The sequence below is a fragment of the Brienomyrus brachyistius genome, chromosome 5 (assembly GCF_023856365.1).
Source record: "Brienomyrus brachyistius isolate T26 chromosome 5, BBRACH_0.4, whole genome shotgun sequence".
Taxonomy (NCBI): domain Eukaryota; kingdom Metazoa; phylum Chordata; class Actinopteri; order Osteoglossiformes; family Mormyridae; genus Brienomyrus; species Brienomyrus brachyistius.
The window spans coordinates 20,833,252-20,857,673 of NC_064537.1; the positions used below are offsets into that span (position 1 = coordinate 20,833,252).

Sequence of the window (24,422 nt, forward strand, 5' to 3'; positions counted from 1 at the left end):
TAGCTGAGTTCTCCCCAAATGAGCTTGATGGGCTGAATGGCCTCCCCTCTGTAAATGTATGTTCTTGTGTAAAAACATGTAATCAATATATCAATATTCTGAAGCCCTGGTAAAAATTCTATAGTGCTTTGATGGGAAATGTGGGGAAAAAAAACTTTGGTCTCGTACAATAAAGGCAGGAAGTTCGGCAGTGTCATGTCTTTAGCGTTATTATCAGTCTCCAAACAGCATGTCATCCAAGGAACTGCTACTAGCTACTGTGAGGCCACATGTGTCCTAGGGATACTTGTGGATGGCAGAGCCAGAGAATGGAAAGAACAGAATATATAGTAGCATATTCTTGAGGAACAAATAACTACATAATGGGAAAAATTTTGCCGGTAATGATTCCCCTTTCAGCAGATGCGTAACCTGAATTCGGTAGCCGATGACGGTGTGTGGCTCTGTGGGTTACGACTCTGTATCCATAACTGGAAAGTCACTGGTTGAAAGTCTGCAGAATGATTTTACTGTTGGCTCTTTGTTCAAGACCACTAACTCTTAATTGTTCCAAACACTCAATGACCCTTTCTTGTCAATTGTACGTCACTTTGGAGAAAAGCATCTGCTAAATAAATTATTGTAAAATAACAAAGAGGGAGTAAATAAAAGTACTAGGCTGTCACAGGTAAAGCCCACAGACTTAAAATAAGGTTGCACTCTACTAACAGCTTCTACCTAAATTATAATAAATTATAATTATGATGCTGGTGTGTAGATGGTTGCCCTGTTCTGGGTTGTGAACATTAATACAACCAATATATTCAATCGTGGGGCGGCATGGTGGTGCAGTGGTTAGCACTGTTGCCTCACACCTCTGGGACCCGGGTTCGAGTGTCCGCCTGGGTTACATGTGTGTGGAGTTTGCATGTTCTCCCCATGTTGTCGTGGGGTTTCCTCCGGGTACTCCGATTTCCCCCCACAGTCCAAAAACATGCTGAGGCTAATTGGAGTCACTAAATTGCCCATAAGTGTGCATGTGAGAGTGAATGGTGTGTGAGTGTGCCCTGCGATGGGCTGGCCCCCCATCCTGGGTTGTTCCCTGCCTCGTGCCCATTGCTTCCGGGATAGGCTCCGGACCCCCCGCGACCCAATTGGATAAGCGGTTTGGAAAATGGATGGATGGATATTCAATCGTTTCATTAGGTTCTAAACAAGATATCTGTTTATGATTAAGAGGCCATATTGTATCTCACATGCGTTACTGAAATGGAATGGAGGCAGGTACAGATTGGTCATAGAAAAATATTGGCTGCATTTACATTTATTGCTTTTGTTTTGTACAGTAATACAGTGATGTGGACAAGATATTGACATTTAAAGCAGTTCAGTGGCCAAGCATCACAACAAGCTTTTTGTCAGATGGTCTCCATGGTGATTGTCTGTGGTCATCATTCAAATCATTTCATCCTCTTCACATCAATATACACTAAGGCACATGCAGCGGGGCCAAATCTAACCCGATTTCTGTCCTTTTTCCTGCTTCCCATTTTGCAAGTTGTTTTACCAAAATGGGCACTATGTCTGTACACAAAAAGTCCAAAATAAGTTCTTGTGATACTGGATTTATAGCAAATCCACGTGTAGCAAGATGGATTTCTGTTTTCATAAGACATTTTATTTCATACTCATTCACCCAACACAACAGAAGTAGTCAAAATATTTTTAAAAGCCTTCAGTCATTAAAATACCAGCTAGGGGAAGCATCCATGTGAATGTTTGGGAAAGATCATGATTTAGCAAAAAAAAAAAAATCAATTTAAATGCAATAATAAACGATTGAATATAGCTTATATGGACTCAGACATTCTTTTGGTTTGGTTGGTTTGGTTGCCTGTCAATTGTCTATGATCATGTCCATCAAACTTTCCTGGTCTCACTAAAGCTTATGCAGGAACTCATTAAGGTAATGATTTCATTTTTTTTTTGTGCTCTATGGAGTTTTTGCAGGAGAGCTGGAAAGTGTGTCACATACTGTTACTTACAGTTTAAATTAATAATGTAGTTCACTATTGATTAAAAGTATTTTCCCCACAAATTCAACACATTTTGTTATGTGGTGTCAACACATTGTATAAAACAGTCCCTTGTTTACATTCTGGAAAAAAAACCCAGTATAATTAAAATGTGCATAACAGGACAATTTCCCAATTCTTTTATAAAAATATGTTCACAGCATTTCATATTTATATAAAGGTCAGCTTCACATTTTCCCCAAAAATACAAATTTACTCAAAGAGTATTGCAGCTTAATGTATTGTTTATAAGTTCTTATGAAACACTGTGAAAAACAGTTTACAAAGAGGTATAAATACCTCTTCTGCTATAAGGCGTAACATACTGTAGAGACTCAAGTTTATAAAGCAGAAAAGAAAGATTTCTTGCAACACCAAGACTAATCGCTTGTATTTGCTTGAACTCTAATAAGAATAGGGTTCTGATGATGACTGTCCTTAATGGCACATTATCATAACTGAAACGTTTCACATATTAAATTTTTACAGATTTGACACCAGATATTAGACATCATATATATTTCAAATGTATTTAAGTAGCATTGTTGCCCTAATTATTAGCCAGCTCTAGTGCAATGTCCCCTCAGCCATGTCCAGTCAGACCGCACCCCATCTCATCTGAATTCCAAACACACTTTAGGATAAATGTAATATAATGGCCTCTCCAAAATAAAGCCTTTGAGAGGGACTAAGCTTGCTCTTTGCTCGTCTGTGTGGCTGTGCCAGTTTTTGACCTCGCATTAGGATCTAGGTGTCTTATTCTAGGTGTTTTTCTGACCTGTGTTTATACCTATGATTCTTGGGTTTTGGTTCATGCCTGTTAGGCCTCATAATTCATTAAATCTGCTAAACTCTGCATTTGGATCTTATACTGTTTTGTTACAGCTATAATTTCCGAGTCAAGCTGATTTATTTATTTGTTTGTTTGTTTAGACAGATTATGGGTGCATATGCTACTTATTTAGGTCTTGCATGGTGTCTATGATGCTACTAGCTGATGTCAATTCATTTAAAAATTAAACTTATTTTTTTTACAGGAAATCTATTATTGGCCATATTGAAAGTTCCAGTCAATTGCATGCATCTATGGGAATACTTTTAAAACATTTGAAACATTAGTCTCATAAAATTACAATCAATAAATATATTTCATTTTGCAAGTCCATCTAAACAGTGTTTGTCAAGTGAACCATTTAAATAAACAAGTTATGATTAAATTAAGCTTTTTAGGTTTTAAATTACCTGATGTCCATTGTATGTTTGGAATGTCACATATAAATATCAAAATAAAACCTTACAAAGTAATAAATATGTCTGAGAAGTCATGGCTTCTAAAATATATGGCAAACGTGGGCTATTATTTATATGGAAAATGACTGACAAGTTCATGACAAGTAGGACAGTAAATTAGTTGCATGGAAACAATAGGTGCATTATGTGGATATGTAAAAGTTGTTTGCTGGTAAAGAAGCATGAATAATACAGTCAGTAAAACACGTTGGGATAGTTTACGCAGATGCTTCCATCAGTATGAATTATATGAATATAGTGAAAAGGCCTCCCTACACATTAGGTGCTACTATGCATTGCATTCTGACGTTACGACATTGTTTTCAAATGAAAAATGTAAAGGTGTTAAAAAATGAAATGGTGAAAAGATTTTCCTCAGTTCATTGCCCATCCCTAAATTTTTAAGCTTGTTAAAGTACTGACATTTTTGGAACAGTGATTACAAAAAGCTCTGTGCATTAAAAAAAGTGTTGTCTATACACTTTAGTCGACATAACTGCAGTGCAATGAATAAATAAAACAAAGCAAATTAAGCTACTAAAATACTAGCATGGAATGGAAATTCAAATTCTTTCCCAGCTAATCATTACTACAAATAAGCAAAGTGTGTCATCTTGTACTATTCTAATCAATGTGCAATGTGGTCATTCATCTATGTACAATATAAAATATGTTACTTTTTAATACACTGTGGGACTGCAGTTCCTCCCACAGTTCCAGCTGAAATACATACTTCAGCTAATCACATTTACGTTATTGATTTCCATTCTTTAAAACAACAGTAATATGCTATTTACATGTGATTAATGTTTAACACATAGTTTTAGATTTTTTTACTTGAATCTTTTTGCCAATATGTAAACCCCAATAGAAACTTCAAATCAGTTTTTAAATTTTTTCCAGTAATATATCACGCATTCCTTTTTTTTCCTTATTGTTGATTGGTGTAATTCTGATTCCTGCCCTGCTCTAACCTAACCTAACCTAACCTAACCTTACCTACGTTGTGTGGGTGACCTTGCTATTTCTTTTTATGACATTACTTCTGCTGAAACGGTGTGAAAATAAATGTACATACAGACTGCTTCTGGTATTGTGCGCATCATGTCCAGAAAGAACCTACTTCGTTATATACAGCATTAAAGATTAAGGCGAGCTTCATAAATTTTAGGCTATTGCTTGGTGTGAGGCTACTTTAAATCTAAGGTTCTCTCATGTTCACCATTGCTCTAAGTGAAGGTCCATGGTTGAATTCAAGTGGATGTCTGTGACGTCAAGGAATTCTGCGTTGAAAATATTGGGAGCAGTTTGGGGGATGGTGCTGAAGCCAGTCGCCGAGCTTGGCGGCGTGAGATCTAGCCACTCCATAGTTTCCCACGGGGACTCTGTGAAGGGCACGCTAAGGCCCTGGGCCTCTGCTGCAGGTGAGATCCTGGCATCCATTGGGGACAGTGGCATCTCCATCATGTCCCGGTTACCGAGCATCTTCTCCTGATGGGTACCTGTGAATCTCTCTCCTCCATCCTCCAGCTGCCCTTCTCCTGTGCTCATCTTAAGAAGTGCTGCTTCACTCGCTCTTCCCATGGGACTGTTCAACATAGCCTCCAGGTGACTGTCCCCATTGCTGGCAGCGTGTTCAAAAGGGACCTGGCCAGGGGGGAGGTGTTCATAGTGCCTGGGGAATTTTGGGATGGAAATGCCGGGGCCTCCTGAAACTGTAATGTGAGGCATAACTTTTGTTACAAAGGGCCTCTCTTCTTTGGCGTTAGCTGGCATTTCTTGGGAAAAAACGGGGGAGGGTGTCACACCACAAATTTTGATTTAACATCCACGATGGAGAAAAATCTAAGCTGATTAAAAATTTACGGTATCAAAAAGCTTCAGGCAAACGCTCAAGATCTTTTATAGGCCATAGGATACAAATGTTGAAACTCTTACGCTGCATGAATAGAAAGATTAATCACATCATAGGAAACCGCTGCAGTGTCAGCGAGCTACATCTGTGTATTATTTTTTCCAGGAAGTGCAACTGTTGTTCATTTACAATTTATGTAATTACAGACCTACTGTAGGATTTTTTTTTTCATACAAATGTGGTAAAGTGGTTCCTAATATCTTGTACGTGCAACATTTGGAATTCATCTTGCTCAGAAGCATTTCACACTGCAACTCTGTATCTCAGTAGAAATAATGCTCACCTCCACTTTCAATAAGAACATCAAGAAGTTCATCCATTTGCTGGCTTCTGGTCAGCTGCTGAAATTGTAACAACCTATCAGCAAAATTTCTCCATTGGCACCAACCACTATATCAACATATATGAATACATACGTACATATGAATAAATGTTTGTATAAATATAAACACAATTATATACACAACTTACAATACTATATATAATACATTAAACTGTTTTGCACATCTCAAGGTTAAAATGCATACAAGAATCTTACAAACTTCATTATCATCGCTGTTGTTCATGTGGCTGCTGCTATTTTTTAAATTAGCCAGTTTAAGATTTATTTTAGTCTCTGTTCAATACGGACCAACAAGATATTTATTTTGTTTTAAATTTAGAAAAGATCATTGTTCTTTCAGTCGCAGTCATTGGCATAATCGGGCTCTTATTTAAGAAAAACAGAGAAGTTTTGCTGAGTGGACAGCACACATGGATGAGGGGGAAAGTAGCATAATGAAGTGCAGGTCAAAAAGGCAGCAATGCTAAAAGCAAAAAGAGGTAAAGGTTCTGCTTTTGTTTGTCTGGTTTTTTTTGTTTATAAATATTTAATAAATAGCCAGATTACTAGATAGCCATGGATATAGCGGAAGAAAAAATAATGTTGTTCTAGTTTTTCTTGAATTTAGTTTACCTGCTTTACTGCATCTTCATAGCAGGGGGGCTGTTTAATCTCTGATGCAGCAGAATCTGAGCTGCAGAAGGCAGCAGAGGAGATGGGGCACTTATGACCCACGTGCCTGGGGTGTAATATTGCCATCTACATGAAAAGATAAGTTAAATTTGTCGTTAAAATGGGACCAAAACGGATTTTATGCTATAAATGATCTGATCAAGCTTCTTCTGCTCATGTTTCTTATCACAGGCTTAACACTTTTCGCTTTCAGATGTTGACTGAGGCTGTTCTTCCAGAGGTTTTCTGAGGCGTTTGGCCTATCTTGCCTTCAGGGCTTCCCTGATACAGGAAACAGCCGCATGACAAAATAGCGAGAACATGAGCGGTGAACCAGCTCATAAGTGTGGATCTGGATTTAGTTTTTTTTTTTTTTTTAGGTGTGGGGCTATAGAGGTGAAGTAGTTTCAAGAGCAACAGGGGTCAGCTTTATTTTTAACTTTGTGCCCCGTAACAGCCAGGCTGAGAGAAGAGGCGAGCAACTCAGAGAGAAGCGGAAAACAGCTAAGTGACACTGTGCCAGTTACTTAACCTTGTCTCACCATATTCTCCAGGATAAATAAATATGAGAAGTCATACTGTTAAATTAATGCCCTTGTTTAATCCTTCCATTGGCTGTTACCCATACCTTGTGTTGTATACTTGCACCCTTTGGCTTGTGTTGATCCCTGTTAAAACCGCTGTTGGCCGAGTTAGAAAACACTGGTGTTAAGCTCCTTTGGTCTGGGGCAAAGGAGCAGCTCACAGTTGGGCCAGAATTCTTCTGGGGGATCTAAAAAAAGACACGGGAACAATACTCAGGTTTTGCTTTTAAATATTGAACCTCCCAACGTGGGTGTCAGTTTGAATGAAGATCCCAATGTGGGTGTCAAATGTAGTTTGAATGAAGAAAAGGAAGTTAACAGCAAATGATTCACTGGATAAATAAAAGTTGAGACAGTCTTTACATCTCTCATTATTACACTGTGATGTCAAATTCGTATTAAATATGTATTATTGGCTCTATACTGAAATGCAGATTTTTTTTCTTATATGTAAGTTCAGGTTACTTTCATGATTTGTGAAAAATATGGATCTTTTCCTTTTGTATTCCGTGTTGCGTTGCCGTACCTGAATGGTTCGAGGCCTGTTACCACTCTGCTGTGGAGAATGACTTTGACCATCTCCAGCCCCTCTGGTAGAGGACACAGACAGCAAGTAGGGGCTGTTTGGGGAAGAGGACAGGCTGCTGTGTTGAGGACTGCTGGCTGTTTTTGCTATGGGGGAGTGCTGAGGTGAGCACTGGGGGCTCAGGAAAGCAGACAGGCCTGCAGGACTCCCTGCCGTCGCGGCGTCCAAACAGCGAGGGCCACCCAAGTTTGAGAGGACTGTTGAAGCACAAGGAGCCAGGCTCTCCATGCAGCTCCTTGGAGGGCCTTTCATTTGCTTCAAGGACAGTGGGCAACTGGAGGCCACGTGTTCCTGTTTGATTGACACGCCGAAGATGGTCTGCTGCTGCGGGGGCAGAGGGTGAAGGTGGGCCTGCTGCTGCGGCAGTGCCTGCTGGCAGTGGCTGCGCTTCCGCTTATGCAGCTGCATCTTCAGTTCCTCCACTTGCCGCTGTTCCTGGTGCAGCTTCCAGGTCAGCTCCTCGATCACCTTCTGTTTCTCCACCAGCATTTTGTCTTTCTCCGCGTCAAGACCCTCGGGCTCTGGATGCAGGCGGCCACCGTTCAGAGCTGCTGCCAAGCCCTCGTCAGCCCTGGGGGAGGCGTGTAAACTGAACTGCGGGGAGGACATGGTGACATCGCTGAAGCTATCTGGAAGCGATCCGCTAACGGAGAGGTCGGAGGAGGCTGGCGAGATGGGTGGGGTTGTGCTGTTGTTGCACAGCTGATAGAAACCCCCATTGGACAGTGCACCAGAAGAGCTCGGCGAATGGTAAGACGACAGTGAGCCAGTGGGTGTTACTGGAAAGGTGACGGTGGTGATGTCACTGGAGCTGGACGGTGAGCTGGAACTGGGGTCCTTAAAGGGCCTTAGCCTTTCTATTAGAGCTGTTTTTGTGCCAGACACAGGGAGGCCACGTATCCTCAGCTGCTGCCTCAGCTCAGACACCTGTCAAAAACAGCACAGCGCAGGACTCGGTTATCGTAAATGTGTTTTCACATTGCTGCATATATATATTTCATTAGCCACATATATATTGTACCAGTTTTTCAAGTATAACTGCAACTTCTTATAGGTTTTACACACTGACACTGAAAAATGTCATGAAAGTAACATTTAATGACACAACTTCCAACTTTTTATGGCGCCTTCAACTTCTATTGTCAATTCTATTGTTATTCTATTGGTCAATTTAAACATTCAATGCATTGTACGTTAAAAAAATATATTAATTGCACTAGCACCTAAAGTGGATATAAGTGGTGCCAGGCATACTACACCTGACAGTCAAGAATGACACAAGAACAGATGTTCAAACTCCAGATATCAGTGCATACTGCATACTTTTAAGTCATCCAGGTTTGAGGGTAAAGGTCCAGGTTTTATTGCAGAAACATTTGTCTGTGCAGAATACGTGGTTTTCACAGGAGAAGCAGAAGTACTTGTCACGGTGCTCGTAGAAACGTTTGAATTTCTTGGAAGCTGTTCGTTAGATTGTCTGGAACAAAAACAAAAAACAAGTACCCATAATGCTTTACAGAAGGAACAGAATGTACGAGTTTCCTGCTTATCATTAACAGTGGAGTCTGAGGCCTGGCAGCCCCTTTTGAGGTTTCCTGATTTGCCCTAACATTTTTATATATTATTGTATTTATATAATCGATGAGTATGTCATTTCATTCATCAAAGCCATTTGCACTACTATTTAATAGAAATAATATTGCTGTTTAGTATTGCCATTTATTTTTATACAGTATTTGTGGAAACATATGTTTCCTTCTATTTACGATGCAACAATACATCACACTTAGTATATAGCATCAAACTTATATTAATATTAATAATAATAAATAAAATGAAGCACACATGCAGACGCGTTGCTAAATTTGCTATGGGGTTTATACTTAATTTTACCAGTCAAAAGAGGTGAAAGAGCTTAAGATTTGTTTCAGACAGAATCAGTCTATAATCCTGAATGCCAAGGATTCAAAAAGAAATGGTTCCAAGAACTAAAATGTTAGCATATTGACTAATGTTAAAAATTAAAGTTGCTGTAAACTAAAATATTGTCCTTGGGCATGCAATTCAATTAAAGGGCTTTTATCCTATTTAGAAAAGAATGAATTAATACAATGATTTTATTACCAGAGTTGTGCCTCATTAATCGTAATGCAACAATATTTTTTGTTCCAGTAAACAGTGAACCTTTAATAGATGCCAAACAACGACTATTTACTTGATAAACAAATTATTTCAGGATTTTGGAAGGAATGTTTATGTTTATATGAAGACTAACCGGTGTGTCATACAGTTACTTTTTTGGTTTATTACCTCAAGAACATAAGATAAATAATGTCAGTGTTTTTTGATGAAAAGTCATATGTAGTCTGTGTGCTATTCGCTTGGAGGTTTACTTGGAAAAACCTACTTTTACTTAGCTGTGTTACTACTATTGATCAACACTACACTGTGCTGGTTGTGTGGATTTAGGACATGTCATACACTCTTCCAGTGTGACCTTTCTGGCCAGTTATAAAGTGCTCTGCTTTGCATATGGTCACTCTGAATTGTTGATGCTCTTCTCTGTGACTCACTTGAGCGATGAGTGGAGAGGCTGGAAGTTGAAGTTCTGCTGGCGCTGCTGGGAGTGCTGCTGGTGCTTCTGCTGGCTGAGGATCTGCAACTGCAGGAAGAGCTGCTGCTGCTGCAGCAGCCGGGCGTAGGCCGAGTCCATCGGGGGAGGGGATTTCTCCGCTTTCTGGTCCGGCGGAATGTACTGGTGGTACTTCAGCTTCTTCACCTTGGGCTTCGCGTCTTTTGGCTTTTTGTGGCGGTTTTTGTCAGAAGTTTTCGACTGAAAACACAAAAAATATTACTTGTTATTTTAATTTTTTTTATATCACCTTGAAATCATTTATCAATTAGAGGAATTTTCTCCAGCACAGTACTAATATCACTCACCTTGACAATTGCTGGAACAGCTATTGGTTGGGTGAGCTGACTGTTATTCATCATAGACAGACTTTCCTCTTGGCTTACATGACTGATAGGGGAACCATTGTGGTCGTGCTTTTGAGATCCCTGAAAAAAATACAAAAGCAAAATAACATTTTTTTTTTTTACAAATTAATGTTATTATTAATATTATTGTTGGGTGATGCCGAGATATTTATTTCTACTCCAGGACACATGAAAAACAAGTACACGTAGACCTAGGTAGAATTCTTCAACTGGACATAAACATCAAAGCGCTTGATAAAGACCTCTGACAGAAATCTGACTTGGTTGTTTTAATTGAGACCAGATGTGAAAGGAAATGAAAGACTCAAAAAACAGCGTTTCAGCCCTTACTGTAACACTGAGTGTTCACAATGAAATTTCCCAGTTGCCACTGATAGCCGATAGAGGAGACACATGTTCCCGCTTCCCCACTCCTGTTCCATTCCTGCACGTGAAGCCAATAATAGCCACGGCACTCACTGCACAGACAATGATTTGGAATGCTCAGAGCCTGGTGGAAAATCAAAGAGCCCCCATACCAAGAACACTCTGTAACAAAGATGCTGGTATGCAAGATTCACCGTGAGCCAAGGATCTGTCGCGTTTGAGCTAATGGTCAATTTAAAACAGGACATTGGTCCGCTCTGCCACTGCCCTCTTCACAAGGCTACAAGATTATGCTACCACATTTCTTCATGCTATTTCAATAGCAACAATGGTCGATTAACTATTCTATGGTCAATTAATCTGACTAATAATCTGAAGTATTTTTTTTTTTAAACATTAAAATGGTTATTGAACCACATAATTGATGTGGTAGTTACTAACGTGCTGTTTGACATAAACTGATGTGTCATTCTTATAGGTAAAAACGGTTGTTAAGCACCCGCGACCCAGTAGGATAAGCGGTTTGGAAAATGGATGGATGGATGGACGGTTGTTAAGCATAGTTCTCGAATCCTTGTTTCTTCGTTATTAAAATACTACTGATTAAAACAAGAATTAAATGACAGTCAATGAAAAAATTAATAGGGCTGTTTGAAACACTGTTAATAGAGATGTACTGCAAAGTGAGGCTGAATTACCACTAAACAACAGATAAGCCTTAAGCCTTAAGTTTATAATCTTCAGTAATCTTCAAGTGTACTGTGAGATGCTGTTATTAAATGATGAAAATCATTCAAATTTCACATTTTATGACACCTCATGTTAGGTGTCCAGTGTGGAATTCTGCCTGGCAGAGGCTACAGGCCCTGTAGCCCTGAACTAAACAAGGGGCTGGAAGACTCATGGGCAGATGGATGAATTTCATGTGTCATTATTCCAAACCTCATTTAAATCCATGGCATCTACCCAGCATGGTACCCCAACCCCTCTAGGTAATACTGTCCTTGTCAAGCTTCAAACTATTATATGAACAAGGGGTTTATTTACTAGGATGTACACAGTAAAATGGGATAGCACAAGAGTACACCAATGTTTAGTAGAAATGTTCAGCTAGCAATTGATAGTGATCATGTAGTGGGCCACTAATGCACTTGGTAATAAGGTTACATAGATAAAAAAAAAAAAAGTTTTGAACCCACTTTAGCAAATAAACGCTATGATTCACAGTGATAGCTATCTATCGGCAATACGAATCTTTATTTAAGCATGGTTATATGTGTAACCAGTAATATATTTTTCAGCTGAGATGCTGTTTTTCTAACAGCCATTTTCCTTATTATTAGGCTAAAACCCAGGAGAAACTATACAAGAAATAGCTGCTGAACAGAACTCTTATTCTACTTGTACAATTAAGCAGTTGTTATGTGTATGTGTGTTATAATTTACATATTTAGTAAAATTCATTCATTTCAGCATTAGGAATATGTTTAATACTATGGGGCCATTAGGAAGCAAGAAGACTCAGACAGAAGAGTGATGGCATCTATTAGATGGCACAGAGTTGACTTGATGGCATCTTATAATAATAATCCAATGGGAGGATGTCTAATGAAAGTCAAAAGTAACAAATGTAGTTTGCACAGAACCAGCTGAATCAGAATACACACTCATGATTCCAGAGCTGAGATGGTATAGTTTATTCAAGTCATCTCCATAACTGTAGACGTCCTTCACACGAAATCGATTTTTGGTGCGGTTTCTTTTGTTCTTCCTCACCTGTCGGGTGCCGGCGAGGGCTGGAGAAGAGGAGTCACTGCTCTTGGTTTCTGACGAGGAGCACACAGAGCCCTGAGACTCGTTGCTGTGAGGTTGCTCAGGGGAGAGACTGTCACTGCTGCTGTCCTCCTCAAACGCATACGAATCCTCTTCTTTGAGGAACTTCCCATGGTTCACTGCAGAGGAAGACCAAATGCATGATTGCAATGAGTCAGCCATGAACATGCTCATGAGAAAGGAGCCAAATGGAGAACGTGGTATATGACATACAGTCCAGTATTTAGAGTTAAACAAGCACTTCTCTTTTTAACGTAGACCACCTGTTGTAAGATACCAAATACCGAGATATAACTACTACATCCGTATGACCTTCAACCATATTATGCCTATATTTTTAACATAAAGTAACAAATTGTTTGTTACTGACACTAAGTACAAACACTTCGCCTGGAAGTGCTGGGATGCATCAGAAGGAAACTGACATGAACACTTCAGTAGAGAGCACCCTGTGATAAGCTGAACACTGATAGGCAGTGATATACACACACAAGTCAGCTTTAGGGTTACTTTGGGGATAGTGGGCGGAGAGATTGGGCGAGTGACCTGGCATGTGCAAACCCTGGTTCTAATCACGAGAGCCGCAGTCCTTTGCAGCCCTGGCAAATGCCGTCCAAAGCATGCAACCAACACGGTTGTTATTTCCTCCACCTGTTGATTTTGGACTCAGGCTACATTATGGCCTTGAAGACACCTGACTGAAAGCCGTCTTGGTGTTTGTCACCATAGGTCATTTGGAAAACTGTTCCCTGCAGTGTCTGCAGCAACAGAACAAAAGGCTAAAGCAATGCTCTGCATTACAGCTCACATTAAATTTCTCACACTAAATTAATACAGGTAGGGGGCCTCATTAGGTTGACTACAAAAAACAAGCACCTGCACAAGGGTTGTTCTCTGAGACGCCTTTGGTTTAGTGGAAAGGCGTAAATCGCATGCAGTCCAAACACACGCAGAAAAGGCAGAAACACTCAATTGATCTGGGAAGGAGGGCTGATCTAAATACAGCTGATGTTTATCTAAGTAAAACATGCTTTTAAACAAAGATCATGTAAACTAATGCTGGTCACCAATACCAAATCAGGCTTACGTAATGTTATTTTTTTCTCCCCCTTTTTTTCAGATTTCAGCAACTACAGTAGTAAACATTAAGTATTTGCATGGGGTTTAAACAAAAATCAGAGGATGATCTAAGAGCAGCAGCACAGGTCAGCTGTTTGTGAGAAAAACAATTTAAAAGAGCAGGTTGCAATAAACAACAAAGGAATATAGTGCAACCTGGAGTCTTTCTTGGTATTTGGGGAAGTCTTACAAAAGACATCCACTATAGTTACACTTCCTGTCTGTGTTTCCTTTTTCGTTTCTATATATGTGTGTAACCATTTTATGACAAGCACAATAATTATGGGAAAATTTTATATTATAACATAAAATAAAAAAGTGTAAACTTAAGTAAGGAATTGACTGAGGAATCTGCAGCAAGTACCAAGATACATAATATGCATTTGTAGCAGCCATGTTATGTATTAGTCTTTGACTCATGCTGCAATGTACATGTATGTGGGATTTGAACCCCAACCTACATACACTCCATTCTGTGTGTGTGTGTGAAAGAGTAGGGGTTCAAATGTCATCTCTGTTCTGTGTCTATGTTTTTGGGGTTCAAATCCTACTTCTGTGTGTGTGTGGGTTGGGGTTCAAATCCCACCACTGTTTTGTGTCTTTGGGATGGGGTTTGAATCCCACCTCTGTTTTGTGCGTGGACCTTGCATGTTTTTCCTGTGACATGTACATTTTTCTCCAGGTCTTCTGGTTTCCTCAGTCCAAAAACATACAGATATAGTGTCTAAATTGTGTCCACGGTTACATGTTCTGCAGTGGACTGGCATCCCATCATAGGTTTACCCCTGCACTGTGACCTATACTATCTGGAATACTATGGATATTTGGATGATAAATAAGAATGATAAGGTTTTTGATCACAGAAGAACAGGCTTTTGATCTAGCTTTTTCAAAGAAGCAATGAATATTGTGAAAGCTTAATGAAAAGTTTATAATCTGCCATTCCAAGCTTCACTGGACAAAAAGAAAACAAAGGATGCAGACAATGTAGAGGTAAATTGCAACACAATTTCAGCTTCGATGGACTCTAATGACGAAATGACAAAGAAGCCCACTGCCATAAGCCAGCTGTCTTGAGGGGAATGTTGGAGTTGAAACAGATGTTTGCATGTGAACTATACAGATTTTCAGGCCATGTGTTGAATTTTAGTGGGTGTGTGCAAGTTATGTAATAAACCAGGTGCTGAGGAAAAAAAATGACAGACAGGGAAAAAGCACCCTATCCACTGCAATATAATCTGGAGTTAAAACACTCTCTCTATTTTTTTTAGATACCTTTCATTGCAGCTTCTTTGATAGCTGAATCAACAGGAATGATATTCTTTTCTACCAGCTCCAAAGGGCCGGGTCTTAGAGCGATTTTCTGATTAAGATCGTCGGCAAGCCTGGCTCGCTTTAGTTTCATCTGAGTCGCTTGTACGGAGCCCTCGGTGGCTGAGTCTGTACAGTAAACATAATGATAAGCACCATTAATCCACTGCAATAGTGCCTGTCAGAAGCACATATAGGATGCATGAATGAAGTGATATAGTAAGTAAACGGTTTGCGTAATGCTTCCTGAAATGTGTCTTTGTTGGCATAGAGATAATAAGCTGCAACTCATTTGCGCTCTATCATACTCACTCCAAACAGCAATACATCACGTCTTAGTATTTGTCTTAGTGCCATTTTCTGCAGGCAGCTTCCATTTCTATGCTTGTAGGCCAGATCTATACTGTACTGTATATTAGACTCATTCATTATATTATTTAGATATCCTGTATCCATTGGTAATTCCACAAAATCTGTTTGTTCTTCAGAAAATATCTCATTGTATTATCCATGTCAGAAAAATGAACACTTATCAATTCATTTTATTATACTCTCTCTATCTATTAATTATACTTTATTATACACTCACAGATTTTTATGGGTCCTTTGGGTTTTGTAGAAGGCCTCTGAATTCCATAATAATCAGTAATAATAATGAAATTCCTGTGTTAAATATGAAGCTTAATGGTGTGTAAATGGGCTGTTTCTATTATTGAATAATCAAAGTAATTGTTTTGATTAGAGTGTAACTTCATCAACTGGGCATCCAAGCACCATACAACTTTATAAAAAAAAAACACAGATACAACAACAAAAAATGTGTTTCTTACCTCGTAAAATATGCATGTTGAGCAAATCAGACTTCCCTTGTCTACCTCTAATTTTATGCCTTAAGAAATCCCCAGTCTGCAAAACATGACAGTATCCATTGCAGTCATCTATGTACTTTTTTTGCAAATGTAAACCATTAAAAAAAATATATATATGCTATTCTTTTATCACAAAATACAATAAGGGATCATAAATCATAAATGGGCAACAGCTTTGATTACATGCTGAAGGTATTTGATGCATCCCCTTTCAGAAAAGCAGCTACCACAAATATATAAATGAAAGGAACTTCCAAAGAACTTTTTTTGCAGGAATGTACACCTGGGATGGATGAGGATGTTTAAGATACAAAATGCTCAAGGAGGGCTGAACATCCGCCAATATCTCCAAGTATTTTAATGAGCTTCTGTTTATCCCTAATTCTACGTGTGCAAGGTTACATCTCTCCATTCTCGTCTTGTGTCTATGGGGTTACCTCAGTATCATATGTATTACATCCTTTCAATGAGAAATGCTCCAGGGAGAAAGCATCCCCAAATGGGGCCGTAAAATACATTCTCTGCCAAAGACGGTGATTGAAAATGTTATATTTCCATTGTCAGTTCTTATCAAAGAAGTGGAGTATTTGTGGAGTATTTGTGATGATCGGCATACAAATATAGTATGTACTGCGGAATTTGAAACTTTTCCAGAACATGAGATATAACTGACAGGACAGATTAATTTATCGGGAGGCGAAACCTGAAATATGAACTCCGCTATCTGAGCAGTTTATAGCAGAAAGCTACATTCATGATAACAATAGATACTTGATTAAAGAAATTAAATAAACTGTTATTAGTATAGGGGAATTTGGGCTAAGCTATGGTGTTACCTTACTGTTGTCAATAAGGACAGAATCTGAAGTATAATATTTAATACAGCGCTTCCCCAGAAATATCTCAGGGTTGAAAAGCAGATTTCTGTTGATTTATATTAAGTTTATGGTGTTCGTGTCTATTACCTTGGACCGTTCAATACTTCTCCTCTGTTCTTGGAATGCAGCTGGACTCTTCAGTGCTGTAAAATAAACAATGAAATCTGATTACAAGGTACACTGAGATCTTTAAGAAAAAGTTTAGCTAATTGACTCTGCAAAAATATACACTGGCACTACCTGACTTCAGAATACATAACATTCATTACAGAATACATAAGATTCATTTTAGAATACATAACATTCATTTCCATATTTGATCTGTTGCTTAAGCTTTGCAATCTTTTGTATTACTGAAAAAAAAATGTATTACTGGATGAAACATATACTCATGTTTAATACAGTCTGTCAGTAACGAACTTAACTTGTTAGTGCATTTCGTAACTCCAAAGTAAGGATTCAAACTATATTTTCATCTGAAAACCCAGTTATACATATGCACACAATTGCACATGAATACTTTAAAAATTACAGCTTCCAAAAAGGGTACTAAAATCTGCTTAATGTGTTTGTATTGTACAGTTTAAAATAAGGTCAACAGCATAAACTGCACTTAATTTTTATCACAGATGCTGATTCCTATAATTGTGCTCTAAGCTTCAAATATTGCAAACAGATGTATAAAGCTCTACCAACATGGAGAGTGACTAGATTATGAAGACAGGAAAACCACTGATGCAAAAGCAAAATATCATCCATACATTTAATATTATGCAAACAGAATCTGTTATTCAAGAACAAAGTATAGTCGTACATAAAACATATAGTGGGCCACATGAAACGCTTAGCACATGGCAGTCATTCCAATAGGGGGCTTGAAAGATAATGCAGATACGGCCTTCAGCCTTTGCAGGGAATGAGACACGAGGCAGTGGGCCCACAGACTGGATGTCTGAAGTAATCTGTCAAATTAACTTTATATTTCGCCATCACTGATAATTACCTGGCATTAATAAACAAGGTGATGTTTTTATTATCATAAGTTTACTTACCAAGTTAGTTGATAGAAAATAAGGTGAAACTTAAACATTTTGAACTGAACTTTTTTGGAGATTCCCAGTAAATATAATGCTTTCTGTTCTATATACAGTGAAAGCAGTGATAAACTTGAGAGATTCTGCGAGATGAACACAAATGGACCTGGGAAGTAGTAAGGGTTGATTTACATTACAATTCAATGACATTCACCTGACAGACTGTTCTTTATACGACAGACCACACAGACAATCAGCGAAGAATGAACTGCAGGCCTAGAGAATTGATATATTCTTCCATTGAGAGAGATCTCCCAACTGTGAGAGACCCAGCGAGACCCAGGAACAAGCCACACGCACGCCGAGCAGTGCGTCCTCCAGCTCCTCCCAGGCCACAGTCCAAACAACCCTGAGAGGCCTGACTACATGTTAAAGAGCCTAATAAACACCAGATGTTCCTGGCAGAAATGTATACACAGACTATACACACTGACCATCTTCCAAAATAGACAAAAAAGATTGAAATATCAAGCCCATAAAAGATTAACATAAAATCTCTTCCAATAATAAAAATCGTCCAAGTAGTCTGCAGAGCTACTTAAGACCACAAAGTATAAGATTATCCCCAAAGGTGCAGATTATTATTATCGTTATTATTAGTATTATGCAAGCAAATGCTTTTATCCAAGAATAAAGCATATTCATACTTCAGTATTGCGAAAACTAAGTTTTAGTAAATGGAAATATAACACACACAAAATAATTGTAAAGAATTATATAACACACAAAAAGCAGTCTATGAAACATTAATGCCCATCTGATTAAAAAAATCTAATAATTTTATAATTTTCTGAAGCATAATAGAAATGATGATTCCATTCAGGGTTTACTTTGCGAATAAAAGTTATACGTGCCATCTCTGTCGCTTGGTACACAACACGTTCTGTGAAAGCTGCATTTCAAAGAGGTAAGAAAGCTGTTATAAAGCACCCACTAAAATCTTCAAAAAGGTTCTATCTCCCTCTGCAACCTCTTGCCTACAATCAAGAGATAAAGTGGCAATCCAAATTTCTTTTAAAAGGGCCATGGTCTAGCCAATCGCATTCTCTGTGGCTTTTTATCTCCAACTGACTCTGTGAAATTGATAGGACTAGCATCGGAATTCCCTTTCCTTACACACTTGTAAACCAGTTATCTCTGTTCTACTTGTACCATTTCAAAAAGCTAAAACTAATTGAATAATCTCTTTCCCAGCAGTGTCTTTACAAATGACTTGATCAAATGAAGTAAATACAGTATGTTGTTTGTAACTCACAGTACTGCTCTGTGAGTCTTCTAAAACCTTATTTTTTGCTAGCAAATCGGGACAACGTTCCGTCAACCATTTTTAACGTGAGAATTCATTTTTAAGTACCAGTATTCAATAATTTATAAAAAGGATCCAACCCTTGTTCTCATGAGACTCAGTTTTAAAGAATGTGAATTCTGTTGTCTTATAAATACCCGATCTGACTTTTAGCTTTGGAAAACTTTCTTACTTGCCAACCGCTTCTTAAAAAAAAAAACTACGTTTTCCACGATCTTCACATACTGTACTTACACCCTTCATCAATTAACGGAAGAGATTCAGCAAGTAAACGGATTAAATTTCCTTTCTACTTATACGGGAATTACTGTGATCACACAATGCAAGTCAAAATTTCAAAATGTATGTGTTGGGTGTGATAACAAAATCCATTGTTATGGCAACAACTGAGTGCTGCTCAGAGCCGGTTGTGGTTTAAACAGGTGCTATTCATGTAAATGTATCTGCCTGCAAGCCCGAACAATGCAGGCGCGACAAGCACGTGGGCATTCCACTGAGGTCAGCTTCTGGCCCTGCTGTTGCTTGCTAGCTGTCAGTGGCATATGACAAGATTATTGCCTACGCTGATTTTAAACCTCCATTAAAAAGACTAGATTAAAAAGAAAAGAGAAGCAAACGAAATGAACCTCTGGTTTCCAAGTATGTTCATTAGCTTGTAAAAACAATGCCATGTGTTTCTGTAGCTTGGTTATCCGCTTCCGTTCATGAAGAGTTCCCAGAGTTCACTCTGCACACATGACTCAGATTTGTTGCTTTAAAGACCACTTGTTGGCCCAAAGGTGGAGGTAAACAAAAATATGGAATATGTATAAATCATATTATATGTATTACTCACGAGGCATGATGCCCTGGTCTGCAAGCTGCTCTCGTGTCCTCCTCTGCTGGAGTCGTAACTGCAGGACTGGACGGGGGAGGGGAAAGTGGGAAACAGACTGTTTGATTTAATCTAAATCTACCCATAAGCCTGTGAATATGTTAAATGTTTGTTTGCATGAATTTGAGAGATTTTTTTCAGTTCCACAGGATATTAGTATGGGAGATACAGGGTAAATGGTGAATTATTACAGCGTGAGCGCAAAATAAATTTGACGTTAGATACATAGTTACGTTTTGTTTTAGACCACTCTTGGTTAAGGTGGAAATAATGTGATTTTGCTGATTCCAGTATGGAAAGGCCAGGTGATTATTAGTCATGTAATGCAGGGCACTCTGCTGAAAGTTCTTAGGTCACTCTAACTGGCACATCACAAACTGCAGCTCTAGTAATGAGTCAAACATAAAATACAGTGATATGAAACAATCCAAATCATTCTATAGATCATGATCCAACTTATTGTTTCAGCAAACTGAAATACGAGAAGGGCCAACTAACAAGGACAAACTTGTAAGTCAACTAAATTTTATGGATAACCAAGTAAATTTGTAAATTAACAAAAACATCTTATTATGCAATGATATCTCATTGCTACAACTCATCAAAGACGTCATTTGGAAGTTTAGCAGTGTAAAGTTTAGAAACTGTAGACTTCTTAATTTCTAAAATGAAGTAAAATAACTAAAATGAAGTTGTCGATGGGAAAGGATTTCGCAATTTAAAAGTTTCGACTCAATAGCCTGGGGAATGTTCACTATAAGTGATTTTGGGAAATACTCTTCTGAAAAACATGAAAAGAAAATAAAATGAAAAAGAAAATTGTAAGCTAACAAATATTTCTTAAAACAGGATGTTCAACTATGATAAACATGGCTCCCACCTTTAAAACAAACTTCCCTGCAGTGTGTGGTCTTTGGGTGTGGAGTGTTGCAAGGTCACTCAAATATAAGGCTGAACCCAACACATAAGAAGCAACCTCTCTTGAGCTCTTGGACTGAAGCTGTGCCTGTACCATGAACTGCACACTCGGTCAATATGAACCGCAGACTCTGCACATGCAAAACGCATGCATGATGGTAGTGTACATTCAAACAAAAGACTCTCAGATTGACTGGGCATCCTGGATTACGTACAGTGACCTCAGCGCAAAGTTCTCCTTAAAGTCATTGTCTGTCGAACGATAAAAAGATTGTGTACAACGTTAATTGCTCTCAGTAGTAACATATACGAGCATGCCGGTGTTGGAATGCCAATCAAGCTCGGGAAATAATTTTGATGCATTAATGAGACTTAGTCATATTTTGGTTAATATGCACTGCATTGCGTGGGATGAAAATAATTTCGGTGTACATATGTTGTTGTTCAGAGAAATCTCACAGGAACATCAGTGAACCATATTTTGTTACTTGTGGGATACAATTGGAATAGCAGTCAGCAGGATACAGAGCTTAATGAGGCGTTAGGGGTTCAAGAAAGTTTGGGAGTATCTAAGGAGCAGGAAAAAAAAAGAGCCGCAACAAGATACTGTCTCCGTGTATCATGGTACAATCAATACATGGGGTTACAATAAAATAACTAGTTTTAATTATCTTGTGGCCAGGCTTTTATAGTTCCCCTCTGCAATGTTTGTGCTACACTGTCACAGAATCACCAGACAGTAATCATTTTTATGTTAGATTGTTGATTCTGTTGGTTGATACAGAGAAGACACATTTGTAGTACTTTAGTAAAAAAGTGCTTCATAATCAATTAGTTCAGAAGCAGAAAATAATGTTGAACAAAGCATTGCATATTTACAAGCTAATTTAAATGATTTAATAAAACAATGAACCAATGGACTGAAGATTCTGGCAAACTACGAGGCACTGGATTGGTGGTGGTGATTAAGAGAGCCGATTTACTCCACCTTTTAATTTGGTTAATTGTACAACTTGTTGATTAATCCATCAGTGCTAATTTTAACTGTCTAACCTGGTCAGGGTCACCTGGAGCCTTTCAGTGGCAACATTGGGCACAAGGCTGGCATTCATCCTGGGCGAGATGCCAACCCATCAGAGGGCACATACACACTCAAAGTCACGCTCAACAGGCAATTCAGAAACAGCAGTTAGCCTAACTGCATGCTTCTGGACAGAGGGAGGAACGGTGCAGAACACCGAGAGAACACGCAAACTCCACAAAGACATTTGAACTTTTGTGTAATGCTTGTAATAGTAATACAAGTCATTTGCTATTTGGGGTGACACTAACTCTTCACAGCGAACAATGGTGTAAAATCAATGTTTCCTCCAGCAAATGACGAAAACTGTGGAGTGTTTTTGCAGTGCTGGCTTCAATAACCATCATGAATGAACATCAGCAGTTCACACTATGATTAATGCCAGCCATGTAAACATATTCCAACTCTGAATTACGTACATGTTGCACCATTCAATGAACTGACACAAGGAGACATCCAGGAATATGCTGGGACAAAGTGCAATACTTATTGATCTACAAGATGATTATTATGTAATAGAACTTATTTTTCAGGCGATATTTGTTGAAAATGCTGGCTAAACTACAAACCCAAAAATGCAGCTAGTTGACGACATTAAAAGGCACGTCAAAGAATGCTGTAGTATTAAATCATAGTACTGTGTATTAAATCCTGAGTAACGTATTAGGAATTCATAACCATCATTCCTTTTTTTCAATACAAATATAAATAAAACTATTTGATGAGGCAAACATAAAGCATAAGGTTCACTCTGCAGTATTTACATCCATTCAGTTAATGTTGATAAAGAGAATGTAAACCTTTTCACGTCACTATCCTGCTGGACATTCCAGGCACAAGCAGAATATGATAACAAAAGACACACGATGGTTATAGAACAGGCACAGCGTTTTTCACCAGTTCATTCGTTACTTAGAATGTTTTTCTGCTTTTCCTTCTCCAGTTTCTCTGATTTGGAGTTGACTTTTATGTAGTATTATTCAAATGGTCATTTATACACGATCAGACCATCAGCTGTAAAGTATAAATACGCTCCGTCTCCCAAGGACACAGAGTCATCATGAAATGAAACTTCAATCTATATTCCCACCTCAGAGTAACGCTACATAACATCTGGCATCTTTATATTTTGTACATACTACCTTGGTCCCTGTGTCTCTATACTGTTCCTTTTTCTCTGCTCTCCTTCTGTTGCCTGGTGACTGCCGATACGCTGGAGTTGAAAAGTGAAAGACACCCACCAGAAACATGCTTTCCCTCATTTATCTTGACCTGTCCCCCTGATTGTGATCCTTGTAGCCATTAGCCCTCCAATTATCAAACTGGAGCAGAAGTATACACCTTGCTTCAATTAGAATGGAATGCCTCCTTTAGAAAATTCATAGCATGCACCATGGGAAAAAGCAGATACAGATTTTTCGATATGGGATGTGACTGTATTTGTAAACTGCAGTTGTACAGCTCCGACTATGTATATGTTCCTTCCCTTTCTGAATCTTTTTACCCCAATTATGTTATCAGCAAAGACATTTAGCATTTATGGACTTGCATTTAGACCGGATTATGAAGGCGGACCTAAATGTCGAGTGTTGATTCTTAGCTTTTATGTGACATGAATGACGTTACGACCACTGGCAGTTGTAGGAGACTAATCCAACAAAGGTTTTAGCTGAGAGTGAAGGAAGATCAATACCTGTCCCGACTGGAACAACATTTTGTATGGGAAAGTAAAAGCAGCAAGTTGCCATCCACTAAAAGAAAAGTCTTCATTGATTGAATACATATGTGTAAACAGACTTCTACATCTGCTGCATATTACTGGCCAAATGTTTGTGGAAAAAAACAAGCCGGCTTTTAAATGTTTCTTGCCATGCCACATTTCTGACTGCAAGCTTGTAATTTTTTGCTTCCTTGACGGACTGACTAATTTACTCTAGTGTTAGTTGTTGTATGCCATGTTTAACGGCGGACAATTACCAGGTGGAAACTAATAAGATTATAGCAATTATAAAACTGTATATCAGCTGTTTTGCTAAAATACTTTAAATAATTCCTGGTCCAAACTTATTTCAGTAAACAAGTGTCTGAAATTGCTGTCAGTCTTTAAATTCGCATAACTGAAATATTCACATTAATTTGGAAAGTCCAGTTTAAAAACAATTTAAACAACGGGGACAATCTTTATAATGACTATCCCTGGAAAAAAAAAAAGTTATGTAATATACTACTGTAGCAGTTTCTTGTTCAGAACCACAATGAAATACATCTGCTAGCACTGACAGTCTCTCTAGTAATATTAGCCAGGCAGTATACTGTCCAAGTCAGTTTTAGTAACATTTTCACCAGAGAG

General features: G+C 38.5%; 1 protein-coding gene across 8 annotated transcripts in view; it reads right to left on the reverse strand.

Moving 5' to 3' along the window:
• Nucleotides 1-1,287: 1,287 nt before the first annotated feature.
• myocd (myocardin) overlaps nucleotides 1,288-24,422 on the reverse strand; it is a 106,941-nt gene continuing 83,806 nt past the window's right edge. For 2 of the 8 annotated variants that reach the window (XM_049013155.1, XM_049013160.1), the window contains 13 exons: nucleotides 20,035-20,100; nucleotides 16,887-16,942; nucleotides 15,883-15,958; nucleotides 15,017-15,181; nucleotides 12,566-12,741; nucleotides 10,364-10,483; nucleotides 9,997-10,256; nucleotides 8,747-8,900; nucleotides 7,364-8,350; nucleotides 6,882-7,025; nucleotides 6,215-6,340; nucleotides 5,543-5,600; nucleotides 1,288-5,122 (listed from right to left, as the gene is read on the reverse strand). In XM_049013155.1, the coding sequence (XP_048869112.1) occupies nucleotides 4,563-5,122; nucleotides 5,543-5,600; nucleotides 6,215-6,340; nucleotides 6,882-7,025; nucleotides 7,364-8,350; nucleotides 8,747-8,900; nucleotides 9,997-10,256; nucleotides 10,364-10,483; nucleotides 12,566-12,741; nucleotides 15,017-15,181; nucleotides 15,883-15,958; nucleotides 16,887-16,942; nucleotides 20,035-20,100 (2,948 nt within the window). In that variant the 3' untranslated portion in view covers nucleotides 1,288-4,562. The remainder of the gene's footprint in view (nucleotides 5,123-5,542; nucleotides 5,601-6,214; nucleotides 6,341-6,881; nucleotides 7,026-7,363; nucleotides 8,351-8,746; nucleotides 8,901-9,996; nucleotides 10,257-10,363; nucleotides 10,484-12,565; nucleotides 12,742-15,016; nucleotides 15,182-15,882; nucleotides 15,959-16,886; nucleotides 16,943-20,034; nucleotides 20,101-24,422) is intronic. The other 6 variants (XM_049013158.1, XM_049013163.1, XM_049013156.1 and 3 more) reach the window with 5 other exon arrangements.